Genomic DNA, 17,643 nt, shown 5'->3' on the forward strand with positions numbered 1-17,643 from the left:
CCAGACGTTTTGGGCTATCTGAAAAAAATGTAAGGGACTGGAAGAAAATTGCAGAGCAACTGAGGAACTCTTGTGCTAAAAGGAACGCTTTTCGAGACCCGAAGTCCGGCAAATTTAAGAACCTGGAAGAACAGATTGTGGCCTTTATTACAGAAAAGTGTGATCAGAGTATTCCTGTTACAAGTGAAGTTCTTTACCTTAAAGCTTTAAAACTTGCACGTGCAGCCAACATCCAAAATTTCAAGTCTAGTTTAGGATGGTGCAGGAGGATGATGAGAAGAAACGGTCTCTCTCTGCGAAAACGGACAACGTTGGCACAACGTCTTCCCAATGATTTTGATGAAAAGTTACTTAAGTATCAACGTTATGTGATGAACATTGGAAATGCAGATGAAACTGCAGCTTAGTTCGATATGCGGACTAAGGTGACTGTTAATGCTGAAGGAGCAAAGTCTGTTCCGATTAGAACAACTGGAAGTAAAAAATTGTGTATTACAGTGATGCTGTGTGCTTTAGCTGACAGAAGGAAACTCCTACCTTTTGTTGTCTTGAAGTATAAGAATTTGCCAAAGGAAAAATTGCCGGATGGTGTTATTGGGCTACTGAGGACAAGGGATGGATGACGGAGAAACTGATGAAAAATTGGCTGGAGATCGTTTGGAATCGACGTCCAGGAGCTTTGTTGAAACAGCGAGGGATGCTGATGCTCGATGCTTTCCGTGGACATGTCACTGATGGTGTCAAGAGGAAGCTCGAGAATATGAACACTGATTTGGTCATTATTATAGGAGGAATGACTTCACAACTTCAAGTCCTTGATGTTGTTGTAAACAAGCCGTTTAAAGACAAAATGCGATCCTTGTACACAAATTGGCTTCTTGAGGAAAACCATCCCCTAACCCCAACATGGAAAATAAAGGAACCGGCGGTATCACTTCTTCTACAGTGGATAATCGCTTCATCGAGAAGTGTATCCAGCGAAAGCATCATCAAGGTATGCAAGAAGTGTTGTGTCGAACAGCCTGGATGGATCGGAAGATGATGTGTTGTGGGTCGATGCAAATGATCAGCAAAATCATACCATTTCAAGTGAGGATGAAAAAGATAGTGAGAGGTCAAGTGACAGTGGAGATGCAGACAGTGAGACGTCAAGTGAAAATGAGGAGGAAGACTATAGCCGGGGGATCAACTGGAAGTGAGTAAAACATGAAAGAAAGTCTTTAGAAAAGGCAAAAAATGACAATGATGTGATTGAATTACACTAAACACCCCCATGAGCAATTGTCCGCCGTACATCGTCGGGCCGATCGCTACTATGGCGGTATATAATCGGATTTCGAGCGGGAACGAGGCGGGAGACACCGAGTCGGTTGAGTAACTGCAACCACTGGCGGACCGATGGCGGTTTTGTCGGGGTAACTGTCAACGCGGTACTGCGACGGTTGTGGCCTTCGGGCCATACGCTGACCGTGGTGGGAATCCGCTCTGCATTACCCACAATTCTTCAATCTTCGCGTGCTGAACGTCATTTGTTCTGAGCGAGGGATCGAGGCGCGTAACAAGTGATAAGCAAAATTGAAGACTGTTGGTTGAAATAAACAAATTTGTAATATTCCATATAGCGCCACGACATGGCAAAGATTTACAGTGAAAGTAATGTATACATGTGGTAAGTTTGAGAATTTCGAAATATTATGAGATAAATTATTATTGTAGATTTAGTACTTGGTAGTATTCCACTTGTCTCGTATTTACGTAATAACAATTGACCGAAATTTTATAATACATTTTCCTTGTTTTAGCTCGTAAATTTCATTAATAATGTAAAGATTAACAATATGTTGCTAGAAAATCTGCATGTAATAACGGTGTGCACGACTTGTCGTAATTTTACTGATGAACAATTTCATCAGGAATTATAATGTAGCGGGAACTCAAGTTCGGCAAGGTTCTTGATGAATGGTTCCCCTTCCCATTGATCTATAATAAAGATAGAAAACGTCTGCGGGGCTCTAACCCGCTTTTACGCGCTGTCACTCATTTGGCAATACTATATGAATTGAATATTGGACTTTGGTACAGAAAAGAACCAATCCTGCTGCTAACCTAACCTATAGGGGAGGGACACCAGTGATCTAGAACCTTCCCCCAAGTACGTTTTCCGGTACCATCTATCATGTCACGTGGGTTAATTTCCGTCTTGACACGCTGCGATTAACAAAAATTTGGAAAAATTACCAGGCACATATAGTGAATTTGAGTATTGAAGTCTGTAATAGACGGAAATTACGGAAGAAATTATAAGTTAACTTTACAACGTCCGCTCCAGCTCGTATGCTTACGAAGAAGCGAGGGCTTAACTTCCACAGATGGCGGCCCCGGATTGGACGTGCAAAGTTCTAGATTACTGGTCCCCCTTTCTGTACCAGAGTTTATTAAGTCACATAATATTGCAGAGCGGGCGTTAGCGAGTGAAGGCGGATTAGAGTCCCGCAGGGCATGTTGTTTTGTACTTGTATTTTGGGGTCATCATCTGCGGATGTTAACCCGAAACGAGGAATTACACTCTGTTAATTTTATGAAAAATGGGTCAAAAATTTTGGATATAGTATACATGAAGCTCCATCAGTTCCCGAAGGAGCAGGACGCTCATACTTTTAGGGATTATTCATTGAGTATGTACGAACTTACAAAGGGGGTAACAAAGTGATTTTATGTACTTATCGACTGATACGAAAATAAAAAAGAACGTACCTGTACTTTATATCTGCATGTTTAGTGCCCTTGTACTTTATCTATGACTATGTGTGTGTGTGTGGGGGGGAGAATTTAATGCATATCGCATGTCTTGTGCACATGGATACTTCTTACTATTGCACTACGTAGAAAATTTATGGTATTTATGTAGAAGTGGTAATAGAACACAGAAAAAATGCAGATCAGGGGATTCTCATGTATACTATTACCAAAATTTTCTTACCTTCAGCTAACCGGTTCCTATCCCTACTTCGCTCTACTCTACTACACCATTTTAATGCAGTCTTACTTATCGACGCGCAGCTGGAGAGAGTGATGTAAAGTTTACAGGAAACTTTTTGTTTTTCCCCTTAACTGGTAATAAATAGCAGGAATCTGTTCACTCATTGCGGAAGATGACGGTATAATGAAGCTCGTGTATTGTAAAAATGGCGAATATGTGTGCTGGCTGTGATAGTATTTACTTTTTGTACTTTATACGCAAATAAGGACGAAAAGTTACTTTAATTACGTGAAACCAAGGAGTAAAGAATCGAAGAACACGATGTCGCAAGTGTAGAAAGGAAGTGGCAATAAAGAAACTAGGGGAAACTTATAAATTTAAGTTCAGTGGTAGGCGGAACGGTGGGAAGTGTTATTGGGAGAAGGCAGCAACAAAGGAGACATTTTTTTATAAATCACATGTGTCTGTAGAGAAGGTATTGGGAAGGTTCTAGAACACTGGTCCCCTTATATAGGTTAGTAGCTAGGTTGGTTCCTTTCTGTATCAAAGTTTAATATTAAACTCATATAGTATCGCCGAGCGAGCGTCAGCGAGTGAAGGCGGGTTAGAGCCCCACAGAGCACGTTGTTTTCTGTCTTTATTACAGCTAAATGGGAAAGGGGACCTGTGCTCTAGAACCTTGCCGAAGATATTGCGTTTTGTGGATTGTATTACCGCCTTCGGCGGTTTATTCTGCTTCTGATTAGTACCTTAGTGATGTCGCTGTCGCTCCGTCGCGGGATTGTTGAAATGGAATACTCTAAAAGTTCACCCAGTGGGTGCGCCGTTTTCAATGAATGTAAACCTCGTGTAGATTGATTACAGGGTGCATAATAATTGTGCAACCTTAAAGTGGTTAGTACGTACGAAATGTTTATTCTCACTAGTAGTAACTGAATAGTACCAATAACCTAGTAAAGTAGTTGTAGTGATAAGTTTGGTGTACTGTGTATGAAATTCTGTGTCGATTCAAAACAGCAAAAATGCCGATCACGTTAAGCTGAAGACCCATGCGTGGTGCATATTAAGAATGCGAGGGCCACTTTTTTTAAAAGGTAAAATCTGTTAATTGAAAAAAAAGCGTGATAGTTAAATTTAGGTCAGCGTACTTACATTCTTGAACTTTTCATTTCTCTTAGCATGCTATGCCTCTGCGTTACAAGTTGTTTCTGGAGGGGCGGAGGAAGGAGGATGTATTGCACCCAGCAACCAATTTACGCGAGGCTTACATTTATTGTAAACGGCGCACCCACTGGGTCAGCCCTTGGAATACTCCATTCTATTAGTCCCATGACAACGACGTCTCATATTCCCTAATGGAAACAGCCGCCAAAGGCGGTACCGGTACTAAATCTCATGCAAAACTGCAGGAGATATGAGTTCAAGTTAGGAAAGCGTATTATATGATTGTTATTTGGGAGTGGAATAAAAGTAAGTTTTCAAGATATAGAAAATGCTGTAGGGACTATATGTTAGGTAGAAGCGGACATAAGGGAAAAGAGAGAAAACGACGTTTCGTGGGGGGCTCCGAACCCGCTTTCGCTCGTTCCGCAATAGTGTGTCCGAATTAAATATTGACATTTTCAATGTTATGAGCACCACTGAGAAACACTTGTTAAGTTTGTAAGATTATGTCCCAGCACCAGTAAACTGTGAATAGTCGTTGCATATGCCATACCTAGCCTAAGACAGATTGGACCACACAACTAAGCATTAACCCTTCGTTTCACACCAAATGTGCTCTTAATGCCGTAGACAATATTTCTCGATGGGAAACTGCATTAATGACCCTGCAACCAACCTACACGTAGTTTACGTACGTTACAAACTGCGTACTCAGTGGATCAACTTTTGGAGTATTCCATTCCATCAATCCCGCGACGGAACGAGAGCGACATTGCAAACAAGCTTACTAATACCTAAATAACTACGAAAGGGGGTTCTTAGGGGAGCCTCACCATATCGCATATTTCCAGTCATTGTGATTGTTATAGTTTGCGCCACCTTTGGCGTTATGTTAAAGCGTTGTTTATTTTATGAGTAATTAAGGCTGTGCAGCTGACCCCATATGGCCGTGTCATGTAACTTTCTGCGGACTTCATTATTGACACATGCTCTAGGAGGTGCTGCTTGAGTTCGTTCGTCACTTGCAACGCAGTCCCACAGCGGTTTGGAATAACGATCTGCTTTAATGCTTGGTGGGATCTGTCACTGAGAATTTTCTTCTGACTACCGTTCTCTTCAGCGATGTGGTTTTGCAGTGAGTTTTGTAGTCCGGGCACAGTCCCTCGTGACACACTTGTCACGCTCGCACCTCTTAACAGAGCACTGATAATTTTCCTTCTTTGGAAAGTGGTCATCCTCTGCACGCCTCTCTTCTACTGGTCTTGAGGTAGTACGGAATTTGCCCTAAGACACGATCACTAACGGCTCTGCTCTGCGTTGGCAGGCTGACCAGTGTCATCCCAGACAGCTGACGTGTTTGTGTATTTTAATTAAACTGATAAGGATCTGACATAGCAGAGGTTCATATGCTAGGAGAATCAATTAATATGATACGATTTCAAATAAGTTGAAATAACGGGAATACTAACATGATATTCCTCGTACTTAATATCATTTTCACTACAAACTAAGATTTGTTTTCATAAAGTATATGTAACTGAACCAAGTATGTGTAACGTAGATGTATAATCTTGGTATTATCTGATCTCCCGTAGAGTGGTCTCTGCACCCGTCAACTGAACAGATTCAAGTTACGATAGTGATTCGTTGCGCACGCAAATAGTAGGTTCAGTTCGTAAATAGTAGGTTCAGCTGTTGCATAGAGTTGTAAATTACAGTAAATCAATTTAAATAAAACTAAAAATCGACTGCATGTATAGATCTGAGTTATTAAAATACATGATGTTTGAAAGATTTCGTTGTTGTGTAGCGTTTCAATTGCAGGGATGAGTCATAAGCTTTGCATCTTTCGCAGTGTGTCACGTGACCGAAGCAGTTCATTATGTACCAAAAATACTCTATGTTGATGAAAAGGAATCAACCTTAAACAGCAAGAGATCCAAAACCTCATACCTTCGAAACGACTCGGAATTAATTTTAGGAACTTATAAGGACTTGAACCTAATTCGTACCTAGCATATGCTCCAGACCTTGCAACCTCGGGATATTACTTTCTTTTATCCATAGTTCAATTCTTGCACTCGTGATACCTCAACAACCAAGAGAAGGTGTAAACTTCAATGCAGGAATTCATCGCTCCGAAAGAGAAAATGAGCGCGGGCTCAAAAAATAGGGCAGAAGGTTGCTTCAGACGGTGCAGTAGAGTAACCGCACGTTTAGTGCTAGGCAGCTTTCATTCTAATTGACACATAAGCAAATAAATGACCGAAATATTGCAGATCTTTTGACTCATCGTTGCAAAACAACTTGGGGAGTCTAAATTATTTTAACCCTTTATTCACAAAATGAATTTACACATATTTTAAACTACATATCTGTTTCATGACATACCTGTTGGTATGTAATAACTGCACAAAAAAGAAAAAAATATGGGAAAAGATATATTAGTGGCCTTTTTTAGTGTTGGTAATTTTTAGTACCAGTTATGTATATCATAAGTTTATATAAACAATACATGGCACTTACTTACGTATAGAGAAACACATAAAAATACATACCAGTGGCTGTGAACACAAAAATTACCACAAGAAATATTACAGAAAAGGATATGCACCTCTTCTGACGATTACAGAACTGCTACTTCATAAGGAGAAATTTGCAGAGCAGAGAAATGGAGCAACTGAGAACACTGATTTTATCTACCAGTTGTTCTGGAGAATGTGATGTGTACGTCCTTCGAAGTCAGGTCAGGAATAGTAGCGACTAAGCCGAAATAGAACCATTGTTTCTAAGTGGTACTTTTAAGTACTGTCAGTAAATAAAGGATTAAAACATTGTGTTGTTTCTAGCTTTTATGAAGTTAAATTTAGTAGTAATTCATTTCTATTTGTTCACGTCATATATCTGTTTAGGAAGCACTCAAACAAACACCAGTGAATTGCAGCAAAGTGAATGTATTGAAGCTAAGGAAATTTCCCCACATAGTTCGTATTCAAGCAGTGTGTGTAGTATCAGCAAGAAATCAGATTCAATAATTGTAGAAGAAAGTAGCAAGGACATTCAAAATGAAGATACAGGTTACTTTAATGCCTGAATTAATTCCTTTTATTTTTTAATACTATATTAGCTGCACAGACTTTGTTTTTCGTAATAATTACTTGCTAATTTATTTGACAATAATTTGAATTGCCATTTCAATCTACTAGATTTTTTTTTTTTTTTTTTTTTTTGCTCAGATCGCGCCTTTCAGTTTCGACACCTGAAAGTTTAACCGAAACAGGGCTATCATTATTGCAATCATCTTTGCTTTATTATTTTTTCATCATTCATTTGTTTTTCTATTTGGACAAGGGTGGACAGGGACGAGGGATAGACATCCTAATGTCTCCTTAGTGGAGTGAGTTCTCATTCACCTTATGTAATACACATGACTTTTAACATCTGCTTCTGGCAGTATGTAAATTCTCACCAATCTGAGAATTCCGAGTTTAATCCTCAGTGGTAGTACCTGTGGTTCGGATTTCAAGTTAAAGATTTCTTGGCAGGCTGTACCTATTTATAAGGCAGGAAATGAGTTTTAAGTTCATTGCAAGGCATAATTTCAGAATGTTCAAGTGTTAATAAAATTTTCCTCTCCTTTCAGCTGTGCTAAAGAGAGTTCTTGAGGTATTGGAGGGGCTAAAAATACAATTACAAACAAATACGAATCTGCTAACTGATATTCTTACGTTATTGGAGAAAAATGTGAATAGCGAAGATGTTCTACATTCAACTGCCCCCAAGTTACCAGTGACAACGCAAGAAGAGTTGAAAGAGCTAGGTACAGCTTGTAGTGAAGACAACTATAAGAAACATGTGGTATGCTACTTTCTGATATTACTGTTCCACATAATCATGTCTTGTTAATGTTGTAGTACTTAGGCTTGAGCTGAAAAGGGACGCTTAACTCCCAGTAAATTGTTTCTACTGCAAGGAAATATAAGCACAAAACAGTGATAAAATTTAATAATTTATCAACAAGAGTATATGAACATTTCGTTGATGACATGAATTTGTAGAAACAGATTCTCATTGAGAGAAAAGATTTATCTGAACATAGCAATCACATTTTTTAACACTTATTTTTAGTACTGTTTCGACAACTTTGACGTTGTATTCATCAAACTTATTTTCTCGTACATTCGTATTTGATAAAGACAAAGATAAATTGTTAAAACAAACACAAATAGATATAGGATAATGTGTACAGCTTTACTTGCTTTAAACCGTCTTGAAATTATTCGTTTATTAGTTTTGAAAGTAATTCAGATTAGTTTCATGGGATAATGTGAAGGGGAATTCTCATTTAGTACATCCTTATGAACGTAGATGAAATCCCTTTGAAACAACTTTGAGTAGCTTGGTCACTTTAGTTAGGCCAGAGACAGCACGTAAGTTGTCCCCTTTAAGTATTAATATTTGGGATCCTGTGGCTTGTATTGAATTGGTAAGATCTGTTATTATTTCGAGCTTTAAAAGCGCTAGAATAAAATGAAAGCGTTTCAAGGCTACTAATGAGACAAGGAAAACATTCAAACAGTTGCTCATGGGAATTCCTTTTCAGGGTAGTTTCAAATCTTTAAAGGAAAAAGTGGCCTAATGTGTCTCTAGACAAATTGTTGTACTATATTTTTTAAGTAATTTCTTATAATTTCGAATAGGGTAATTATTCAAAGTATGATGTTGAGTTGTGGGTGTATATCTATTCAGTTTTTTTTCCCCATCTATTAAATATTATTTCTTTGACTCAATTTCTGGTGAGCATTTATTTCATTAATCATGAAACAGTCTGCTTGGTTGCATAATTGAGGAAGGTAATTTTATTATAGATTCCCTTTCCGGGTCATTTATTATTGTACATTCGAACTCTGATCTACAGGTATTTGACTAGGTTGGAACCCATGTTATCATCAGCAAGTTTGCATGATTCATTATGATGTGTGCTGCTTGATGATTCTCATTAGTCATTTTGCAATACTCCGTTTTCATTCTAGGTTCAGTTCCTAAGACGTATCGGAGGCACTAATCTTCATCATTCAATATGGAAGTTAATGCCTACTATTATGACCAACAATGTAGCAGTTAATACAAACATGACGGGAACAAATGGAAAATTTGCCTTTCGCAAATCCAATGTGTTTTCCGTAATCAAAGGTATTGTCCTTAAGTAGTTCAGCTACTCTTTTCACATTTATTGTCACATTGTGCTGAAAAATACAAAGAAGCTTGGTTTTTGGTAATGAGTACTTCATAACTATTTACAGACGTTGTAGGATGCATGGTAATACTTACTTTACATTATAGTCACTTAAGCACCCAAATGTAGAAAAATTTGACACTACGTTTCAATGACCGTTTGTCTTCTTCATGCATGTAATTTTTTTTTAAAAAAAAGGAGCTGCATGTCTCCTTGTAGAGCTACATATTTGAGCAGTTCCACTGTAGAAATATGTATAAAAATTCTTTAAATCGCCGCTTTATGAATTATTTAATGGAAGCCACCCCTTCCTCTTCTAAGTTTTTTTTCTTTCTTCAGGAACCTGTGAACAATCTGTCCCCGTGATTGTGTTATTTTTCTACATAGTTTTTCACCTGTATTGAACAAATCGCTTACCAAACCATGATGCAATTATCCTGTTTTAGCAAGCAGCACCGTGTTGTTATTTGGAGTAGAAAGTATTATATATATATATATATATATATATATATATATATATATATATATATATATATATATTGTCCACTGATCTAAATCGTAATCTGGCTGATCCAGGATTACATCAGGAACTATGAGAAATCTTTTTTCTGGTTGCAGGTTTAAACTGGATTCAAAAGAACAATACGTGGGAATTAATCATTAAAACCTATCAGCTAGTTCAAAATAAACAGCAGTGCGGAATACATCTGAAATAAGTTTTATAAGTGAGTGGGACATTTTAAGTAGATTGCAGGGAGATTCTTGTCTCATGATTCAGTAACTGATTAGTTGAAATCAATACAGGTGAATAACGCTATGTGAAATATTATATGCCTTTATTTTGTTTTAACATGGGGATGGATCAGTCATGTGTTGTTGAAAAAGAAAACTTAGAAGAGGAAGGAGTGTTTTTTGTTAAATAACTCGTATAGCGGAGTTTCAAGGAGCTTTCAAATTTATATTTACGGTGGAAGAAACTGTCAAATATGTAGTTCCAAAAGCAGCGAATATTATTATTTTTTTTTTTAAAGTGAAATGACAACGGTTCATTGAAACGTAGCGTCATTTATATGGAGTTCAGTATACTAAAACTCCTTTCTTGTATATTTACCATGTGTTCATATATATATATATATATATATATATATATATATATCCCTTGACAGCCAGGAATACACGGGATAAAATGGCTTTCAATCCTCCTTTACACTGGTTAAAATGATACCTGAATGTGCTTTAGCTCCTCTCTTGATCATATCCTGGATCCACGCCTATATATATATAATCTCAAGAACTAGTAGATGGATCATCGCCAAATTTGCCCATAATGTTAGGAATCGATATATTTCTTATTTTATTGATATATTTTATGGCCATTAACGGCGTCTATGGCCTTAGGCCCATCACGTTTGAGGGATGACGTCCATCGATGAGCTCACAATCCGGGGAAAGAAGAAAGGAATGGGTAGGAAAGGAAGCCGCCTGAGACCTGTAAATTAGGTACCATCCCGGCATTTACCTGGTATGAATGACGGAAACCCAGGAAAACTTCACTTAGGATGGCTAGCCTGAAAAAACTGTTTCATCTTTTCGACCGAGTGACCCCACCGGGAATCAAACCCGGGACCGCTCACACCAAACGCCAGAGCGTCAGCTACTACCTCATGTTAAGAATCGAGTTTGTTGTTGCCAGTCGCGGTGGCCCAGTAGTAGAGTGTTCCTCTTACATGTAGAATGCTGGTTCGATCTCAGCGATATCAGATAGCGAGGAGCTGTTTTCTGTAATCGATTAAACGTCCCAAGAAAATATTCAGTCTCCATCCTGAACTGAACTTTCTACTGAAATGGGGAGTGGTACAAATCCACTACAACTTCCGGTTTCAATACTGATCTACACAAAGCAAAAACGGTACAAGATAGAATTAAATGTTTTTTTGAAATCGATTAAGCTTCTCAAGAATAGTTTCCATCTCCTTCATTAATCCTCTACTGAAGCTCAAAATGATAAAAATTAACTGACGGTTTCAATATTGATGTTCATAAAACAAACGGTAACAGTTAGCGAGAACCAGGGTTTTGGAATGGATTAAGCATCCTAACAAAATCTGTATCTTCTACTGTGGTACAAATGTATTGCTTCCGATTTTAATATTCATGTACCAATACATGGAGCAAGAGCGGTAAGGGATAGCCAAAAGTTTTTTTTTTTTTTTTAATCAATTTTGCGTCTTAAGAATAACAAGCATCTTTTTTAACCCTCTATTGAAACCGAAAGTGGCAGAAATCAACTATTTTCTGTTTTAACGTTGATCACTAAACAAAACGAGGTAATAAATAGCAAGAAATGGTTTTCTGCAATAAATTCAGCGTCCCAAGAATATATTTAGTCTCTAATCTCTACTAAAACTGAAAGAGGTAGAAATATACTATTAGTTCAGGTTTCAGTATTAATTGAGAGAATATTACACCATACAAACCAAACTCCTTCACGTGGTGTACACGTGGCAGTACTATTTTGTTTTTTCTACATTTGGGTGGTTAAGTCATTATAATGTCAAATGAGTAGATGCTTTGTGATTAAGTAACATTGAGATAAAAATAGAATAAGCTGACGCAAATTTCGCTAATTGTAGGAATTAATCCGTACTTGTATCATTGAATTGAACTATGAAATAAAAATCGTTATCTTCTCTTGAAGGGTTTGGATTGGAGTGATAATCTTGTGCATATATTTACCTGATCACGTACAGAATTTGTGAGAAGGATCATATGTTACGAACTGTCATATATTTCTTTTCCTGGAGATTTTTGGAAATACAATCAGAAGCAAATGTGAATAATACTTCATATATCAAAATTTATTTTGTTCGAAATAAGATGCTAATATTCAACAATTTATGGGTAGTTTGACTTTTTGAGCAATAGTAACGCTGTGTTCGTAAAAGTACAAGCAGATACACAGGGGGAAGGAGCAAATGGTCGTTCTCCCCCCCTTCCCCCATAGAGGCACAGGCACCAGTGCTGCAAAGGTCCGTTCGTAAATACAACTAGCCCGGGGCCGGGGGGCTATTGAGTTACAAAAATAAATGAAGCTATTAGGTATATATTTTTGAAAGCGTTGCCTTTTATTCTTTATAGAAAAATGTTTGAAACATTTTATAGTTTCAGTAACAGTTTTTCTGTTATGCAATGTGTAGAACAATACGTAGGTTCATAATGTCAACATCCAACCTATCCATAATATTCATCGGCGCGTAAACGGATTTCAAATTAAAAATGATTTGCATAATCCCATGATATATCTATCATAGTCTGGATTCTGATTGGCCTTTCCAGTTTTTACTTTCTAGATCCGCCACTGACTAAAATAACTCAAATTAGCAGTTATTCCTCCATATCGCCCCCCTTAGGAATTCGTTCTGGATCCGCTCTTGTGTAAAAGCGTGTTTAATATTTAATTAATCTGAGAACAATTAAAAGTATAGTGTTGTGTGTTTCTAAATTATTATGATTATTATTATCAAAATTCATAAGTTCGTTGATTTTCCTGTTTTATATTTTTGCTTACTTCTTCCGTTCTTTAGTGAGTTGCAGTGTTCATATTATGTTAATCTATCTTGTTTTAAAATGAATTTGTTGCTACTGGTTTGCAAATTTACGTGTATTGCTGTTGAAATTAGAGCTTACTTTGGACTTTTCTTACAGAGGTGGTTCGGATTATAAACAAAAATTCAACTGAACAAGAAGTTGAAGTACTCACTGGAAGATGGTTGAAGAATGCATCTGACAGATGTGGTGGAAGAGAACGAAGACGAAAATCTCAAGAAGCTAAAAGTGGAACTGAAATAAATAATTCGGAGTAAATAAGTAACCAGGTTCTATGCAAATCTTCAATGTGTGTCAAGTGTCATTGCAATGCCAAAATACAAAAAATCAGACTTAAAAAATACAGATTACTACCATATTAGAAAAGCTGTAAGACAACACTTAAGTCCATGTATTGGACGGACTGAACGTTCGACATCTGGGTCATGTCAAGTTAATGATCCTTGTTTAAGGGATGTTTTCGTATCTAGTCATTGTTCTATTACTTTCAAGAATACCGGTAGCATTGAAAACCACGAAAGCCTTACTGTAACTTCTGGATGTAGTAATGGGATGGAAAACCCTGTTTCATCTAGGCATGAAACTAGCAGTGATTGTAAGGTAGCTTCGTGTGATGTGAACCGTGCTGTCGTTGCAGAAGATAGTGATTCATCCGTAAGTCATTCGTCTGGTTATGCTATACCGAACACAATTGTCAATTCTTTGCCAAAAGACCTAATGCATTGGGCTGTCAAGAATAATTTAACATACAATAGTATAAATGAGTTATTATCCATATTGAGATATCACGGTCATAAGGAATTGCCTATAGACTGCAGAACTTTGTTGAAATCCGGATCATTGACATCGGTGTTAATAAGAGAAATTGCAGGGGGCAAATACTTTTATGTGGGATTATGCCATGGAATTGAAAATTCAATTAAAAGTGGCTTGAAAAACCCAGAGTTACACCAATTTTCACTGAAAATAAATGTCGATGGCTTACCGCTAGGCAAAAGTACCTCAAAACAGTTCTGGCCCATGCTGTGTATTGTAAACGAGTCTTCAATACCCATGTCATTTGTAGTGTCTGTGTTTTGTGGTGACAGCAAACCAAAGAACGTAACTGAGTATTTGTCTGATTTTGTGCGAGAAATTAAAATTATTATAGATACTGGAATAAGCGTGGAAGGAGATAGGTACAGGATTGATATTGAAAAGTGTCTGTTTGTTTGCGATGCACCGGCACGTGCATTTTTAAAATGCATAAAATCTCATAATGCGCGTTTCGCATGCGAGAAATGCACAGTAGAAGGTGTATATAAGTCGCGGATGATTTTCGATGACATCGATGCTCCTCTTCGAAATGATGAGACCTTCAGAACTCAGTTGCAGGAAGACCATCATACCGGCATATCTCCTTTTATGGAGTTGCCATTTGATGTTGTTGCACAATTTCCGCTAGATTATATGCATCTGATTCTGCTAGGAGTTGTTCGTAGATTAATAAATATTTGGCTAAGAGGACCTTTGAAAGTTCGTTTACCAACAGTTAGTGCTAAATTGCTTTCAGAACTGATCGAAACCTCAGCGGCTTATATTCCGAGGGAATTTGCAAGACGTTCTCGAAGTTTAAAACATTTTGATCGCTGGAAGGCAACAGAATTCCGACAATTTTTGCTTCACGTGGGACCAGTGATTCTGTCGTTTGTACTAAGACCGGACTTATACAAACATTTCTTACTCTTGTTCGTTGCCACATATGTATTATCGCAACAGCATGTAAATGATGAAGCGTGCAACTATGCCGAAATTTTAATGAAAAACTTCGTAAGAAATTGTATTAAGAGATATGGCGAAGAAATGCTAGTTTATAATGTACATTCATTAATACACATCCCAAATGATGTAAGGCGATACGGCTCGTTAGACAACTTTAGTGCCTTTCCTTTTGAAAACTACCTTCAGAGGTTAAAAAAGTATATCAGGTCTCCGCATTCTCCTCTGGAACAATTACTAAATAGGTTACGTGAGTGTAAGGAGATGCCTAGTAAACCGATAGAAAATGATGTGAATGTAACTTTACGAAAACAGCATTCGTCTGGACCTCTGGTGCAGGGATTGCCTGACGGTGTTCTACAGTACAAACAACTTACTGTCGGTAGTTTTACCGTGTGTGTTTCATCTATGAGAGACAGTGTACTTATTCTCCCTTCCAAGACAGTTGTGTTTGTGAGAAACTTTGTAAGAACGAAGAATGATATTATCATAATTGGTCAACGATTTGCCAGTCTTCAAGATTTTTTTATTTATCCTTGTATGTCATCTCATTTAGGCATATTTATAGTTCATGGTGTATCGTCCAAATTAGCAACATTTGAAGTAAAAGGTGCTAGGAAGTGCGTTCTAATACCTCTGATAAAGTCTCCTGGCAATCCACGAATCGAAAAAGACAAATTTGTTTGTATTCCATTGGCACACACTTCAGCTTCAGATATTAGTGATTTGGAATAGAATCATAGTATGCAAAAGTAAAATATACGCATGTAAATCCTGGATATTTTGTCTGGTGACGCCAGACATAGTCCTGAGGAGGTAAGAAAAGGGTGTGGCTGGTAACTATTTCTATACTGGTGTGATCAGGCAATACGTGAAATGCTAGTGACGCTAAGTCAGACCCTAGCATTTCACACATTGCCTGGTTACACCAATATAGAAATAGTTACCAGCCACACCCTTTTCTTACCTCCTCACGACTATGTCTGGAATTACCAGACGAAATATCCAGGATTTATATTTGTTTATTTTATTATCTGGCTTTTAAAAGTGAAATTTTTATTTTTATTAAGCTCTATAATTTACAACTTGGATAGAAACCGAGAAAAATAGTAATCGAAAATAGTAAAAATAGAAGCAATCGATATAAATGCGCAAGCTGAGCAAAGATGGTTGTAAAGAGCGAAAAGTAAAGGATATTACGGCATAGAAGTGAAAATGCCTTAGGAAAACTTTCATATAGCAGAAACGCTTTTTTTTTTTTATACTTCTGACAAAGTTATACACTATGGCGACAGTTTAATTTCTTTGTTTTTATTATTTTGTCGTGAATATGTGAAACACAAAACTAAATTTTGTGTGATATTTTACGTGCTACAAATTCATTGTTACGCCTCTTGTCTTCAGTGTTATATGCAAGATTTATTTTTTTCTTTTCCATTCGATTATGCAGAGTATTCAATAATGGGTTGAGAACTTGGTTTGTAAATAAGGATCTATTAGCGAGAAATATATTAAAACAATATCATTTTCTTTCAAGTGAATTCAAAGCTAATTAATTAATCAAGTAATGCCGCATTCACATTTCAAAGTTCTGGGTTACAGTAGAGAAAGTCCAGTTGATAATGCATTTGATCTCGTTTACAGCCACACATGTTCTAAGGCTAAACATGTTCTAAAGCTAAACAAGATCACTATCAATAGGCTTTGTTCTACGCTTGAAACCATTGTCAGTAAATTATCTTTTGGATGTACGATAAAGAAAAACTACATTGCTTGAGTATCTCATTATGAGTAAAAGTATTTATATGTAAACTTTGTAGCTTTGTGTACATATGCAAATTAATTCATTGTCTTAAATTTAGTAAGTGATTCCTTACACGAAATGAATGAAAAAGTGAATAAACATGGTTTCGAAAGTAACTCTAAAGGGAGGAGTTTTAGGAACCATGTGTTTTCGATTTTTTTTTTATTTCATGTAAGGAATCGTCACATAAATTCATGACACCGAATTAATTTACACCCTCTGTATGTAGGGCTGAAAGTGATCGTGGTGCAAGTCAGTCAGTTCCATTTTCTTTGAAGACTATATATATATATATATATATATATATATATATATATATATACAGACTGTTCCATAATTCGTGTTATTTTCTACAGCGCTGGGAGAAGATGAAGTTTATACACTATTAATGTAAAATTTGGCACTCTTATTGAGAAATATCTGAATTTTTCGAATTTCTAAAGAAAATGAGAGAAAATTGCTGTTTAGCCCCCCTTTTACGGGTGTAAACACGAAAGTTCATTTTCCTTATGGGAGATTCAATGTTAAATTTTAGAAGCAGTTTTCTCCAATAATTATTCGTAAAGATTTTGGAGCAAATGAGTTGTATTTGTTACAAAATGCAAAAACACTCATTCACAAAGCTAGTAAAGCCGTCTCAAACATTATTTTGCGAAGGTCCCCCTTTTGGGGGGTAAGGAGCGTAAAAAGGTGGTGGGTGATATGTTACCAAAATCCCAAAATTTATTTTCGGAATGCCAGTAAGCGTGAGATTAATCACAAATGTCACTGAATTAATGCTCCAATGTCCTTACATGTAAGAGTGACTGATAATGGGGCTACAGCCCCCTTTCAAAAATAAAAAAAATCACCATAAATATCCTTAATAGGGACATACGAGAATAAGGTATTTTTGTTAATTAATGTAAAATTTGGCGTCATTGTATCAAATGAGTATGCGTTTTTCAAATTTGGAATGTTATTTTGATAACGCACCGCCTTAGGGGGGCACAGGGGGCGAAGTACTCGATGATGGATCTTTATAAAAATTCAAAATTTTGTTTCGGAAATGCCAGTGAGCGTCAGATTTTTCACCACTGTTACAGACTTAATATT

General features: G+C 37.0%; 1 protein-coding gene across 3 annotated transcripts; it reads left to right on the forward strand.

The window, feature by feature from the left end:
- The first annotated feature begins 1,478 nt into the window (after positions 1-1,478).
- Positions 1,479-13,243, forward strand: LOC145690610 (uncharacterized). 3 transcript variants are annotated; one of them, XM_081765668.1, is made up of 4 exons: positions 1,479-1,669; positions 7,788-8,002; positions 9,178-9,337; positions 13,086-13,243. In XM_081765668.1, exons 1-4 carry the CDS (start codon positions 1,657-1,659, stop codon positions 13,241-13,243), a joined length of 546 nt encoding a protein of 181 aa, XP_081621794.1. In that variant the 5' UTR covers positions 1,479-1,656. The 3 variants fall into 3 exon arrangements, with proteins under 3 accessions (XP_081621794.1, XP_081621793.1, XP_081621795.1); XM_081765667.1 differs by lacking the exon at positions 1,479-1,669 and adding an exon at positions 6,174-7,221; XM_081765669.1 differs by lacking the exons at positions 1,479-1,669; positions 9,178-9,337 and adding an exon at positions 6,174-7,221 and having other exon boundaries at positions 13,086-13,129.
- The last annotated feature ends 4,400 nt before the right edge of the window (positions 13,244-17,643 follow it).

The sequence above is a fragment of the Thermobia domestica genome, chromosome 7, assembly GCF_964235325.1.
Source record: "Thermobia domestica chromosome 7, izTheDome1.hap1.1, whole genome shotgun sequence".
Classification (NCBI taxonomy): domain Eukaryota; kingdom Metazoa; phylum Arthropoda; class Insecta; order Zygentoma; family Lepismatidae; genus Thermobia; species Thermobia domestica.